This window comes from Frankliniella occidentalis, unplaced genomic scaffold (assembly GCF_000697945.3).
Source record: "Frankliniella occidentalis isolate FOCC.00 unplaced genomic scaffold, Focc_3.1 Scaffold78, whole genome shotgun sequence".
NCBI classification, from domain to species: Eukaryota; Metazoa; Arthropoda; class Insecta; order Thysanoptera; family Thripidae; genus Frankliniella; species Frankliniella occidentalis.
Window position 1 is genome coordinate 969,028 of NW_026267208.1, and position 13,596 is coordinate 982,623.

Consider the following 13,596-nt stretch of genomic DNA (forward strand, 5'->3'; position numbering starts at 1 on the left):
GAGGCGCCGGGCCGATTTGCGTCCAGAACGACAGTATCTACCTCCTTCCACCTAACTTCAAAACGGCTAGCGAGGTGCCGAGGTGCCTCGGCAGGCAGAGAGGCAGACAGGCAGGCAGGGAGGCAGGGAGGCAGGCAAAAGAGTCGCTCGTAATCGACCTGCAGAGATCACGCCACGGTGGCGAGGGGATTAGTAACTCGTGGAAATGCGTGTACACTTTCCCTGGAAATGGATTGGAAATGGATAAAAATGGGTGATAATGGGTGGAAATGGATGGAAATGGATGGAAATGGACGGAAATGGACGGAAATAGACGGAAATGGATTGAAAATGGATAGAAATAGATGAAAATGGATAAAATGGACGAAAATGGAGGAAATGGATGAAAATGGGGGAAATGGACGGAAATGGATTGAAAAGGATTGGAAATGGGTAGAAATGGACGAAAATGGATGAAATGGATGAAAATGGATGAAAATGGATGAAAATGGATGAAAATGGATGAAAATGGGGGAAATGGGTGGAAATGGATTGGAAATGGATTGGAAATGGATCGATATAGATGAAAATGGATAAAATGGATAAAATGGGGGAAATGGATGGAAATGGGGGAAATGGACGGGAATGGACGAAAATGGATTGGAAATGGGTAGAAATGGACGAAAATGGATGAAATGGATGAAAATGGGGGAAATGGGTGGAAATGGACGGAAATGGATTGGAAATAGATTGGAAATGGATAAAATGGATGAAAATGGGGGAAATGGATGAAAATGGGGGAAATGGATGGAAATGGGGGAAATGGATGGAAATGGGGGAAATGGACGGAAATAGACGAAAATGGATTGGAAATGGATGTAATGGATGAAAATGGATGAAAATGGGGGAAATGGGTGGAAATGGACGGAATTGGATTGGAAATGGATTGGAAATGGATAAAATGGATAGAAATAGACGAAAATGGATAAAATGGATGAAAATGGAGGAAATGGATGGAAATGGAGGAAATGGACGGAAATGGGCAGAAATGGATTGGAAATGGACTGGAAATGGGTAGGAATGGACGGAAATGGATGAAAATGGGGGAAATGGGTAGAATGGAAATGCTGTGTACACTTTTTGGCCTTGTTACTTACCCCTCGCACGGTGGAGCACAGACCAGCAGCGCCACACCTCGGCGGCTGGTACCAGGCTGGTACCGGGTAGCAGTAGTAGCAGTCAGCCAGTGGGCGGCTCGCGCAGGCGCGGACCGTGCCGCAAGAGAGAGAGAGAGAGAGAGAGAGAGAGAGATGGGGGGAAAGGGGGGGAGGAATTCCCCAGGACTAGCATGTTTCAAATGCAGTAATGTGAATCAAATCCAGAACAGATTATTAACAAGCTTTTCTTTATCTCGTCCTTTTAGAAGAAAATGCGGCCGCCCAAGGCGTCGATCCTACCGTTCTGGCAGTTGTCATCATCGGGGTGCTGTGCGGAATCGCGCTCCTGTTCACTATGGCCGTCTTCATGGACCGGAGAAGCAGGTAAAGTCGACGAACTCCTTTCCTTCCGTTGGTCAACTTGGGATGAAAATGACATCATGATGACAATGCTTTCAATATTTTCTTGAAGGAAACTCAAGCCAGAGACAAGTCGAGGATCATCTGTAAACTCCACCAGGATAACAATTCTGGACGACATGTGTCCCGATCCAACATCTGATCCACCTGCAGTTCACATGTCACAGCCTGGAACATCAAGTGAATGCTAGTGTGTAAACGAAATAAGAGATGTGATAAGGACCCTGTGATCTATGGCTTTGCCTCTTCGATTATGATTATAATTTAAGAATTAGCATTCTTTGCAAAAATATTGTATTTTTCTCTTCTCATTGACGATAACAATGAGATTAGAAGTGCATGTATTTAAGTAAATTTAAGAAAAACTTTAACCAATTTATACAGAAACTCACTTGTACCAAAGAATAAAAATAAATAACATTCTAGTCAAAGACTGTACAAGCATTTCATACCTCCCAATCTTATTTCATGAAACACTTACACACCAACCAAATCATTAACATGTTGGTTCCCAATTATGCAGCGCTTGCAATCTAAAGCCCGTTCCAGCATATCAATCTAGAACAAGTTGTCTGGTGGAAAGGTCCCCCAATAGTAAGGGTCACTCAGGGACTGAAGTGGGGTGATGTAGAAATCAGAAAATGTTTGTAATGAGAAATATCATCATGGTTTTAATAGAAATTTATATTTACAAGGTAATAAATTGAAAGAAACAACTATTTACTGGCTTCTGCTTTGTCAGCCATCTCCTTTTTGGAAAGGAGTGACTTTTTACCATCAAAAGCCTTCGCTCTTAATTCGTTCTCCATTGCTTCACTCACACCTTTTGAAATAGCTTTCTTCATCTTCATTGCATCAACAGCCTTGCCGGTAAGTTTTGGAGCAACGGGAGCATCTAGAAATACAAAAGTAACAACTGATAAAATCCTGATATGACAAAAATGTGAAAGCAGCTAAAACAAATGTGTGAAAATATATCTGGAGATGAGGTTAGGTATCAAATAACTTACTTGAGCGCGCTCTAGAAATGACTTTGCTCTTCGTAGAGAACTTCTTCTTTGCCTTTACATTTGCAGGTAACTGCGCCTTGGTTTTAGATTTACCTTGCGCCATAATTGATTGAAAGAAAATGTCTGACACGATCAAAACATTGCAACGTGAGTTTCGTTGGTGCAGGGAGAGGGAGGGGGGAGGGGGGACACCAACAAAACAAATGAAAATCAAAATGATCGATGATAGATGAGAAATTAAGTTCACTGTTTTTGTTTTGAAAAAGACGTAAACGTGAACATTGCGTATTTTTGTTAATTCAGAAAGGTACGCGTACTTCTGGTTTTAACTTCTATGTGGTTTTATTTTACACTGGCACAAGGTTTTTCTTAGATTTCTGTTTGATGACACTGGTCTCTAGGGATGTTTCGTTGTATATACATACAAGTTCCTAACCTTGTAGCCATAATGAAAAGCTTCTTTACAAATGTTTTGCAGGTCGGACTTTGTTAATTTTGAGATATGGCGTTGAATAAGAAAATGCATCCAAGAAACCCTTACAAAACTCAACCAAGCTTCAAAGATTTGGCTGTTAAAAATGAGGAGTTTAGACTGCATGCCACCATTGATATAAGTGGGAAAGTATCAATTGACTTTAAGAAAGCAGAAACTATACGGGCACTTACAAGGGCTCTCCTGAAAGAAGATTGGAATTTGGATGTAACTTTGCCTAAAGAGTATCTTGTACCAACCGTGCCATTACGCCTCAATTACATTCTGTGGATTGAGGATTTAGTTGCTGCCCTTAAATTAGAAGATACTGGGAGCCCAGTTTATGGCATCGACATAGGTGTGTATTGTTTATTTTACACTCTTAAAACCTGGCAGCTCATTTTCGTACAATGTAGTGGTGAACTGGGAACTTGAAAGTCTGTAGCAGCCCCCTCCCCCCCCTCAAAAAAAATAATAGATGCAATAATAATGGTTGGGTTTAAGTTTAGACTTGTTACATTGCTAGCTTGTTGTGTAAATTTCTAAATTGTTCTATGACCTGTATGTTACTGTATGCATTTTATTTCCAGGTACTGGAGCTTCGTGTATCTATCCTTTGTTAGCTTCTCGAAAAAATGGATGGAATATGATTGGAGTTGAAAAGGATAATACATGCTTAAATCATGCTCAACAAAATGTGCTTCACAATAAACTAGAATCACTTGTAAAAGGTAGAATTATAAAACAGCAAATTCCATCATGGGAAAAGTAAATGCTTAAATTTAACTTTTTTTTAAATGTTAATTTATTTTTTTCAGTATGTAAAAATGATGGTGAGATGATAATTGACACCAGTGTCATGGATGGTGCATTTGAGCCCATGCCAACCTACTTCCATTTTACCATGTGCAATCCTCCATTCTTTTCATCTGAAGAAGAGCTTGAAAAGACTCACAAAAGCCGGTCTGCTAATTCTCCTAGACCACCACCTAATAATGCACGAACTGGGTCTGCAAATGAAGTTGTTGTTGAAGGTGGAGAAGTTGCATTTGTTCATAAGATGATAGATGATTCCCAGCAAGCTAAAGACAAGATAAGGTAAGCTTTTCAACTACCATGGTGTAGCCAACAATTAAAATTAGTTTTCATGGATACACTATCTTTTTGTATGTAGGATTTTTACTACGATGTTAGGACACAAGTCCAGTGTCTCCAAAGTTTTGAAGTATTTGAAGGAAAAAAATATATCTGAAATAGCTTCAACAGAATTTTGTCAGGGGCACACCACAAGATGGGGTATTGCATGGAGTCACGTAGAAAAGCTTACGTGCGAATCACTCTCTGCTGACAACTTTGTTGACCAGAAGAAACAAAAATCAAAACCTCCAGTACGCCATGTTTTGCCAACATCAAATTGTGCCTTTAAAACATTTGATTCTTTGATGGAAAAAGTTAAGATCCTGCTAAAAAATTTAGATGTAAGTCAAGTGTTCAAAAATTATTAACAGTTTAAATGCCATTGCGACAGGAATAATTTTTTCTTTTATCCTAGCTGCAATTCAGGTGTGTAATAAAGGATGTCAAATCCATTGGATATCAAGTTACAGCTCTTAACAATACATGGTCAAACCAGAGAAGGAAACGAAGGGACGAGCAACGTATGATCAAAAAAGTAGGTCAACCTTCTGAAGACTCATCGTCCACCAAGTGTACAAACTCACAGACTGAACAGATTACTGAAGTTCCGACTAGCCATGGGACCAACAGCAGCACTGATCTAACTGATGAGCCACCATTGAAGAAAGCCAAACTAACAGAGTCTGTCCCATTGTTAGTATTTGGTTTTATAATTCGTGAAGAAGAAACAGAGGGAGATAGCAATTCTTACGTCTTCGAAATGAGCTGGCTACATGGAAGTGGCGGTAAAGATCTTATCCATCAAGTCATGCAATATGTGAAAAATAATCTAAAGTAAGGTGAGCACTCAAGAGAAAAGTGAAAAATAAACACTCCTATTTCATTGGTTACCCAACAAACATTTCAATTTTATTAGTTACATGACCTGGAACCATCAGAACAACAGTTCTCACATACAGGCTAGTTTCAATGACATGTTTTGAAACTAATGAAGGAAAATACATTCAAACCCTATCAAATTGTAGTGTTATGGATCAATGATGACTTGAGCAAGAATATGTAACGATGCAACACACCCTTAATAACACATTAACAAATTTAACAGGTATTATCTGATGACTAGCAAAATATATGAAGATTCAACAAAATAAAAAGAAAAACGTTTGTAATAAACTTTGCAATGTTTAGTAAACAATTGGAAACATCACTTTTACACAATGATTACAGGCTTTTCTCCGCCAATAAGTCTTCTTAAAATTTTTACCAAGTATACACAGATCATTAATGCATTATTGCCAACTTACCAAATTTTGAATTATTTGACTTATTTTAATTATGACTGCTCAAAGTATGGCACTATAAAGTAAAGTCAGTGGACAGCACTAAATTGGAGCAGAGGCAAATTCAGAAACCTGACACAATTTAATACACATTCTAAAGCAAGCTACATCATTACATTTTAATGGCCCTGTTACTGAAAGCAAAATTACATGTATCACTATTATTGCTAACATGACCATCACCAATGGAGGGTAGTGTAAACACCCGTTAAACTGCAGCCAAAATAGTGTACTAAAAAGCCATACCCTTAACAGATCACAAGCCAAAAGTAAAGAAGTCTTGAAGGAATTTGACCAGAATTCTGTAAATTGTATGGTTCATGCTCAGGACAAATCCATTGGCACTAAATAAACTTCATTACCTGAAGCCACCTTACAATACAGTCATGTACCACAATTAATGCAAATAGAGATGCATACTTCTCATACCTTACTTCAAAATCAGAATGATAAAAACCACTATCCTTGGACTTGTTTGAGCAATTACCCATACACTTATGAAAAATATAAAGCACTCACTCAACAGTCAGGATCAGCAACATCATTTCACATTTAAAAACATTATCACAATACATATTGAAATATATCATTTTCTTATGTAAAACATTTGCCATAATTCTGAAAATAGGTCTGGGTTCTTCCACAAAATTTCATAGCAAAAAAAGAAAATACAAATTTATAGAAATCTAGGGCTCAAATGCTCAAACTGTTTGATGCATCATTTGGTGTCAAGTCATGAGGTCAACAGTCTCGATTGGTGGAGTGGGGCACTGTACAGCACAGTAGCTCCACACCAGCCAAGATGGAATGTTAACCGATTCAATAACAATACAATCACTACAACACAGGGACTACACTAAATAGCTACCACAACCTACTCTTCATGACTACTGTCCAGCTATGAAGCCGGGCAAAGGAGTAGAATGATTACTCTCAGCACGAGAGCATCACATACTTCAAACCTCAATGCAATGAAAATATTTTGTTCTTGACTTGTCCCACTGCACATGACACCCATCGATTGATAGAGCACAATGACAAGGAAGAATAAAGATTTAAAATAGGGCAGGATGGAAAAAAAAACCTTTGGCAAATCTATTGGAGTTAATGGCTCTAACTAGAAATGAGGGGAGAAAACAATGAGAATGGCAGATGTTAATGATGGGATGACATAGGCAATGACAATAAAGGCCACAGAATCACATTATTGCTTTAGTGCTCATCATGCCTTGAATACCAATGCACATTATTCTAAAACTATAAAAAAGGCAACTTTATAAAAACTATTTTGTTCAATTCTATTACCTAGGGAACAGGGTATGACTTAAACTACAGGCTGGCACTCATGTGCACACATATCACATTACAAACAAACAATAAGGCCACCTGCACATTTTAACTGATCATGTGCACACGTTATAAAATTCTATCAGCCTACGATAACAATACGTAACTGAACAATTATTTGTCTTAGCACCTCAACGACAACAATCTTGAGTCAAGAACACTAGGCTCAAGAATATAACAGCTCAAAACAAACTAAAACATTTGGTGTATAACAAAGACTCAGTAAAACATAAAGTGATAAAGATCAAATAATTGAACTCTAGCTAGAGTGGTAGTACATGCACCAGTTTCACAGCAGCATCCAGACCAGTAGACCAATTATATTGGATGCTCACATGCACTGGCAACTTAGAGAACCATCATCCTGCACTGTTGTAGCTCACAACTACAGTAATGAAATATCATGTGGAGGACAAAACAACACTTTCCTGCAATAGCACACGAGCACTAAGATGGGCATTGCATTTTCATTCCTATGTTTGTTCCAATTGCTGGTCACATGGCCTCCATTTGCACCCCAGAAGAGGTGAGGCTCCCTTACAAGGCAGCACAAGGCCACAAATATTGCAGTCATAAAAATTGTTCAGGTCGCTAGTCCAATGGCCATCAAGTCTCTCTCAACTTGATGCAGCCACAGCGGTATCACTATCAGTCTTGTCAGTTGTTGGTACAGCTGTTTTTTCATCCTCTCCTTTTCCTTCAATTGCAGCCTTTTCCTCTGAATTTGAAGCACCTGAAGGCTGCCTCTTCTCCATTTCTGCCTTCAAAATCTCAATGTCATGAGGGCTAAAATTGAAGAGTGGGATTAGTTCATGTGTTCCCAATAAAAAGAAAGCAAATGTTGGTTGAAGGGCCCCAAACTTACCTAATGTGTAAAAAGAGAATGCCATTGATAACATTGAGCATATCTAAAACTGAACCCATAGAGGGAGGTTGGATCTGAATTGGAGGCAAGCTGGCACCCGGCTTTCCTGTGTAAATTTCATTCATCTTTTTCTGGAGTACAACTGCTTGTTGAGTTAAATGGCGTAAACAGTCTGATGACTCCCGAGTCTTCTCATGATCCTCACCAAGCTGAGTAAATGGGAGATATTAAAAATGATAAGATAATTAAAATTTTAGTCAAGGAAACATTGAACAAAATGGCGTCAGCAAAGAAATAAAAAATACCTGTCGTTTGTAAATGGAATAAGTTTCCTTCTCACTGTTCAAAGCAGCTCTGAAATCACCCATACAACTTTGGGTTCGGGCTACCAGATGGTAGCTAACTGCAACTTTGATAGAATTTGATCCATAATATCTGATATTGAGCGCCAGAGCTTTTTCTAGGAATCGCAATGATAATTCAAACTCTCCAACTGCATGAAGAATCAAACTAATATTGCTCTAAGGAAAATTAAGACAAATTAGTAATTTAGTTGGAAGATTTTCAATTAATAGAGTAAGCTGACCTAGGAAAATATTTAAACTCACATCAAGCAAGGCAATTTCAGGATGGTTCTCCCCACAAACAAGGAGAGCAAGATAGCGAGCTCTATACAGAAGTTTTAGAGCAGTGCTAACTTGGCTATTGGCGAAGCAGTATAAGGCCAGATGAGTCTAGAGACACAAATCCAATTAGACAAAACTTTAGATTTGTAATTGTAATTTAAAGAGTTAACAGTCACTTACATATTCAGTGATGGTGTTGGGATGATCAATGCCATTAACCCTTTCAGACATGAGGACTGCCTTTTGCTGATATGACAAGGCATCAACATGCTCACCCATCAAATAACTTAAGCGGGCTAGCATACGCAAACACTGAGCAATTTCAGGATGCATAGCTCCATAAACATTATTCAAAAGGTTCAAAGCTTCTGAAATCAGCTCATATCCATCTTTCATAAATCCTTGTGAAATTTTGTTTTGTCCAGTAGTATAGAAGTTGTAAGCATCACTTGCCTGTGGAAAATCTCAGGTTAAGTAATTGTTTGACAAATATCAGGAACCAATATAAAGAGACATACATAAATATATTGTAAAGTTTTTAGACTTACTCGAGGATTAATGTGCTTTACAACTGGGAAGATATTTAGGATATCTTCTTCAAAGAATGTCAGCCTGTTCTTAGAGTCAAAAGTATACTCTCGAAGCAAAATTTGGATACCTGTTTTAATGCAAAACGACCTAAAACACAAAATAAAAATGTTACTATTCTGTTGAGAGGTTGGTACGCACACAATTTTCATTTAATTTGAAGCGGACTTACCTCAGCAACGAAATCTTTTGGAGACTGAATGTCTCTACTAAAGCATCAATGTTATCAACAGGAAGAGCCCATCCATAATATGATTTGAGGTCTGCACGAAGCTGAGACCACAGTGAGCGAGGTGTAAGTGAAGCCCACTCAAGACTGTCTGCAGCAATGAGGGAGTTGGTGCCTCGTCCCTTCCTTTTATTGCGCCGTTTCGTACGACTTTGCAGCTGTAAAATACCAGATTAATTAGAGAGACTGAATCAGGTCTTTACTGCAGTCCTTGTCTTTAACATACCTCATCAGGAACCTGTTGGGGATGAGGCACAGCACATGACGAGAGAAAGCAGTTAAGGAAGTGGCTGACAGCTGCTGAGAGGCTCATTAGCTCAACAGATTGCATGTATGTTGTCAGCAAATGCTTGGCGGATCGGGTTACTAATTCACTGACAGCAATGTGATACAGGTACTCAAGCTGCTGAACACCAGCTAGTTGCTCAGCTACCTTACCGAGGTACCGAATGTTGATACCACGAGTGTGTAAAGATTCAGCGAGAGTGGGACCATCCATCATAGGCATTGAATGATCTAAACAGTCACGGATCTGAACGCAAAAAAATATGACACATGAGATGGTTATCCAAGCACAAACACAACGCAATTATTTATTTATAGTTTCAAATAACTTCAATTAATACTTACAAAGCCAGGGATTTGGGTGCTGACCAAGAACCGAGCAGCATCTCTAACAAGATTTCGCTCCTTCTTGAGTTGTGGTCCATCAGGACTAACATGCTGTACACCAGGAGAGTGCACATCAGGGTTGAAGCTTATGTCAAACTCAGCCTCTTTCAGAGACCCAACATGCTCTGCTGCCTGGCGTACAATTGACCTTGTACTTTCTTCCAAATCCTTCTTATCACCATTGGTCAAGGAATCTGTAATGCTCTCAACTAATTTCTTTGCTTCATCTGCTTCCATTTCACCATCTTTTTCTTTCTCATCCTTGGAGTCTTTCTTAGATTCTTTCTTTTCAGCATCTTTCTTGTCTGCAGCATCAGATTCTTTCTGGTTTTGCTCATTGATTGCTTTTTCTTTAGCAGATTCAATTTGCTTCCGCTCTTGCTGTTTCCTTCCCAACTGCTGCAAGTGAACTGCAGCATATTTGATAAATCTCAGGTAACATGACTCAACATAGGCATCAATAAGCTCCTGACGTAGACAGCACAGTTTGTGCTTGTGTTCGATAGGAAAGCCCATAGCCCGAACTTCTTCACTGAGTGGCTCTTCATCGTCTAATTTTAAGAAATTCACATCTGGAGGGAAGGTTCGTAAAAGATCCAAAATGTAGTGACGTCCATCATTTCCTATGATGCCTTTGCACTCTACTGAGGAGCAAAGCTCAACTACTTCACCCTTATCATTCAGAACTTTGTGTGGCTGTATCTTCAACTGCTGACCTGCTTTAGCAAGCAGTTCCATATACTTGGGATGTGAAAGAACTGTTTTGCCAAAGTCAATAGAGCCATAGACAACAGACTGCTCCTGCTCTCTCTCAAGAATTCCAGGGATGATGGACTGAGCAGTTACACGGTACCCTCTATAATCAATAACAACTGTTCCCAGCGTGTACAGGCCTGGCAAATCAACAGCGCTGTACACGCGAACACCCTGAAGATCATTCCTTGGGGCAACAAATGCTGCAGCATCTCCTCCTAGTTCTTTGTAATGATCTTTCACATCAAAGCCAAGTGAGAAGAATATATTATTCCAAATAAACATTTGCATTTTGGATTCATCTCCTGGGTTGATTGCCATAACATTGCCATCAATTACTGCCATTGCTCCACGAGTAGCAGCAGCGACAAAGTCACTGTGAACTTTGAAGATGGCTCGTTCTCTCAACAGTCTTTCTGGAAGGTTCTTGCGAGGCAACTCGCGAGTTGTCTGCAATTCTTCATTCCAATCTCTTGTTTGACCAGGTATATGCTCCTCATATCCCAGTTTGGATGAGAATGTGTCCTCTGCTCGAATGGCATCAACCGTGTGTTCCATTTGTGGAGCACACCAAGCATATAATTGATAAGGTGTGGCAACTCTCTCAAAAATGTGTCTTTGAGTTCGTTTCTTCTGAAGAGTAGAGAAATTACGTTTGAATGCAGGGCTGATTTGACTTAAAAGTTCAATCAATGAGTGACAAAGGTGGCTTGGTGATGCTGGCTTTGGGTTGAAATCCTCTTCAGATGACTGGTTTACAAAGAATCCTCTTGAGCAAGCTGTAATGTGGAAGTGCTTCTCCTCTAGAGTAACGACATACAAGTACATGAGATCACCATGCATTTTCCTGTAGCCTGGAGGAGGATTCCACCCTGAAGTGGTTAGAACTTTAACACACTGGGGGCCCTTCTGTTCCTTATGTTGGGGCTGAATAGGCAACAAGGGCCGCTCCCGACTACTGGGCATAATATAGTCTGGAGGAGTACAGTCGACACTTTCTGGACGGCTCTTTTTTTTTTCTGTGATATCACCCTGAGTTACCACATTCAGAAATGCAAGGGAACTGCAATCTACTCCATTGTACGCATCTGCAGGGTCAAGAGACTTCAAAAGATCTCTCACATGGCGTACATGAATTCTGGCCTCCCTCATAGTGTAGGGTTCCTCAACAACCTAAAAGAAAAATACAATGGTGAAATAATACTGTTACATCAAAAAGTATTGATCAGTACAATACATTAAAATCTCCATTCTTACTTTAATGACGGAACCCTCCGAAAGTCCCTCAATATTTTTTAGCTCTGCAAAATTATCAAGTGTATTGCCATCGAGCTGGAGGCTGAAACATGTTCGGTGGCAGGTATCTTCACGATCCATCAACAATTGATGAATTTCTTGGACAAGCTCCATGCTGGATACCTGAAACAAAGGCAACATCCCGAAATGCAAATTTCCAGTATTCTAATGGATATGGATATACCCAAGTAATTTAATAAAAGCGTACCTGGATGTCAAAGGGTTCAATGCCAGGACTGACAATCTTCACTGTGAATCCCATATCCTGAATGAACACAACTTCCTGCTCATCCTTCTTAGTACTCTCTTCCTCCCCTTCACCTTCTTCCTCACCAGATTTCTTGCCCTTCTTTCCTTTATGCACCCCATTTGTTGCCAACTCTTTGCCCTTCTTTTCATTGGCATTATTGTTCTCTTCAGTTGGAGATGACGATCCGTTCACAGTGGCATCAGAGTGGCCATTGCTTAAATGCTCTACCTTCATCTTGAGTCCCTTCTTGAGTACTTCAGCAGCTGTGGTTCCTGACCCGCTTACTGCAACAGAACAGGGCAACCTCTAAGACGAATGATTCAATGCTTTTTCTCAGATAGAGTCCGGGGTCACTTTAGACAGTCAAGCGACTCGAAGTGATCGAAGTCCACACTACCGCTCCCCTTTCCACCCCGAGAAGAAGCCAGTGACAGGTTCTCAGTCGGACTTCCCTTTCAGAAACGTTACTCCTTTGCCACAGGAAGGGGGCGGGGCGAGGGGAGGAAAGGGGGCGGAGGTCAAGCAGAGAAAGGGTCATCGGCCGCAGAAGATAGCGCTCCGCATGCAGAGCATTCTCCATCTGATAACGAACAGCAGGGACTCTGGTTACGCGCGCTCAGGCCCGGCCGGCGGCGCCCGACTGCAGTGCAGTGCACAGCGCGCACGCCCTCAGACAAGGCAGGGCGGACGAACTGTGTATACAGTACTGCAGCCCGACAGGCCGCGAAGGGACGGGACGGGGACGGGGGTGGGGTGGGGGAACTAATTGAGATAGTTAGCGCCTGGAGCACCAGAGCCCCGCGATGCGGGGCAGGTACTGTACTGCTCGGCGAGTACTACACCGGCCCGGCACAAAGAAGCGCGCCAAGCGTCGCCGGTCTACTCGCACCTCTAGTACTACACCACGCCCACTTTGGCAGATAAGCTGCCAAGGATCGTAGCGTTCCCAACCGCAGCGGGGAGAGAAGAGGAAGGAGAGGGGGGGCTGTCAGGCTAGATCAGTCCAGCAGCCTCATGGCCGAGTGCCTCGGGCGGACGAGCCGGTCAGCTGATGATACGCCCCAGCAGGGAGGGGGAAGGACACGCTGCTGCTGTGCGCGGCGGCGCCTGAGCAAGCAGCCTGAGCCAGACCGTGGCACTCACGGCGCAGAGGGAAGGAGTCGTGTCCCGACCACGTCCCGACGCTCCAGGAAGATAAAGGGGGAGAGATAACATTCTCCCGTAAGCTGGCAACGCGTCGCGGGGCGCCCCGGTGCGCGCCGCGCGAGCAGGACCCTAGGGCAGGGCCGCCTAGGGCCGCTAGAGACGCACAGCGGGGACGGCAAGGCGGGCGTTATTTTCGGTCTGGGGGCTGCTCATGTGCCAAGTTGACGGGGCCCGTGGGCTCTGTGGCCCGGTGAGCATGGGTACCGTGCGGGAGAGGGGGATTTTAGGGGGGAGGGGGCACTCCAAGGC

The 13,596-nt window shown here is 41.7% G+C and overlaps 4 protein-coding genes across 5 annotated transcripts in view; 2 read left to right on the forward strand and 2 right to left on the reverse strand.

Moving 5' to 3' along the window:
- Window positions 1-1,987, forward strand: part of LOC113203910 (uncharacterized) — a 5,366-nt gene extending 3,379 nt beyond the window's left edge. The window contains exons 2-3 of the mRNA XM_026418856.2: window positions 1,403-1,520; window positions 1,609-1,987. Coding sequence (XP_026274641.1) covers window positions 1,403-1,520; window positions 1,609-1,747 — 257 coding nt within the window. The 3' untranslated portion in view covers window positions 1,748-1,987. The remainder of the gene's footprint in view (window positions 1-1,402; window positions 1,521-1,608) is intronic.
- Window positions 1,988-2,200: 213 nt separating this feature from the next.
- Window positions 2,201-2,749, reverse strand: LOC113203917 (uncharacterized). Its single transcript, XM_026418870.2, has 2 exons — window positions 2,567-2,749; window positions 2,201-2,451 (listed from the first exon to the last, which is right to left on the reverse strand). The coding sequence occupies exons 1-2, from the start codon at window positions 2,667-2,669 to the stop codon at window positions 2,273-2,275; spliced, it is 282 nt and encodes a 93-aa protein (XP_026274655.1). The 5' UTR covers window positions 2,670-2,749; the 3' UTR covers window positions 2,201-2,272.
- A 9-nt stretch (window positions 2,750-2,758) lies between these two features.
- On the forward strand, window positions 2,759-5,074 carry LOC113203902 (U6 small nuclear RNA (adenine-(43)-N(6))-methyltransferase). The gene is made up of 6 exons (XM_026418839.2): window positions 2,759-2,873; window positions 3,045-3,396; window positions 3,629-3,769; window positions 3,857-4,136; window positions 4,213-4,516; window positions 4,591-5,074. Exons 2-6 carry the CDS (start codon window positions 3,069-3,071, stop codon window positions 5,011-5,013), a joined length of 1,476 nt encoding a protein of 491 aa, XP_026274624.1. The 5' UTR covers window positions 2,759-2,873; window positions 3,045-3,068; the 3' UTR covers window positions 5,014-5,074.
- The window catches only part of LOC113203878 (clustered mitochondria protein homolog), an 11,046-nt gene continuing 2,503 nt past the window's right edge, over window positions 5,054-13,596 (reverse strand). For both annotated transcript variants that reach the window (XM_026418809.2, XM_026418800.2), the window contains exons 2-12: window positions 12,100-12,425; window positions 11,853-12,014; window positions 9,801-11,768; window positions 9,397-9,702; window positions 9,114-9,328; window positions 8,902-9,031; window positions 8,534-8,806; window positions 8,336-8,461; window positions 8,033-8,248; window positions 7,728-7,936; window positions 5,054-7,648 (exon numbers count right to left, since the gene is read on the reverse strand). In XM_026418809.2, coding sequence (XP_026274594.1) covers window positions 7,480-7,648; window positions 7,728-7,936; window positions 8,033-8,248; window positions 8,336-8,461; window positions 8,534-8,806; window positions 8,902-9,031; window positions 9,114-9,328; window positions 9,397-9,702; window positions 9,801-11,768; window positions 11,853-12,014; window positions 12,100-12,375 — 4,050 coding nt within the window. In that variant the 5' untranslated portion in view covers window positions 12,376-12,425 and the 3' untranslated portion in view covers window positions 5,054-7,479. The remainder of the gene's footprint in view (window positions 7,649-7,727; window positions 7,937-8,032; window positions 8,249-8,335; window positions 8,462-8,533; window positions 8,807-8,901; window positions 9,032-9,113; window positions 9,329-9,396; window positions 9,703-9,800; window positions 11,769-11,852; window positions 12,015-12,099; window positions 12,426-13,596) is intronic.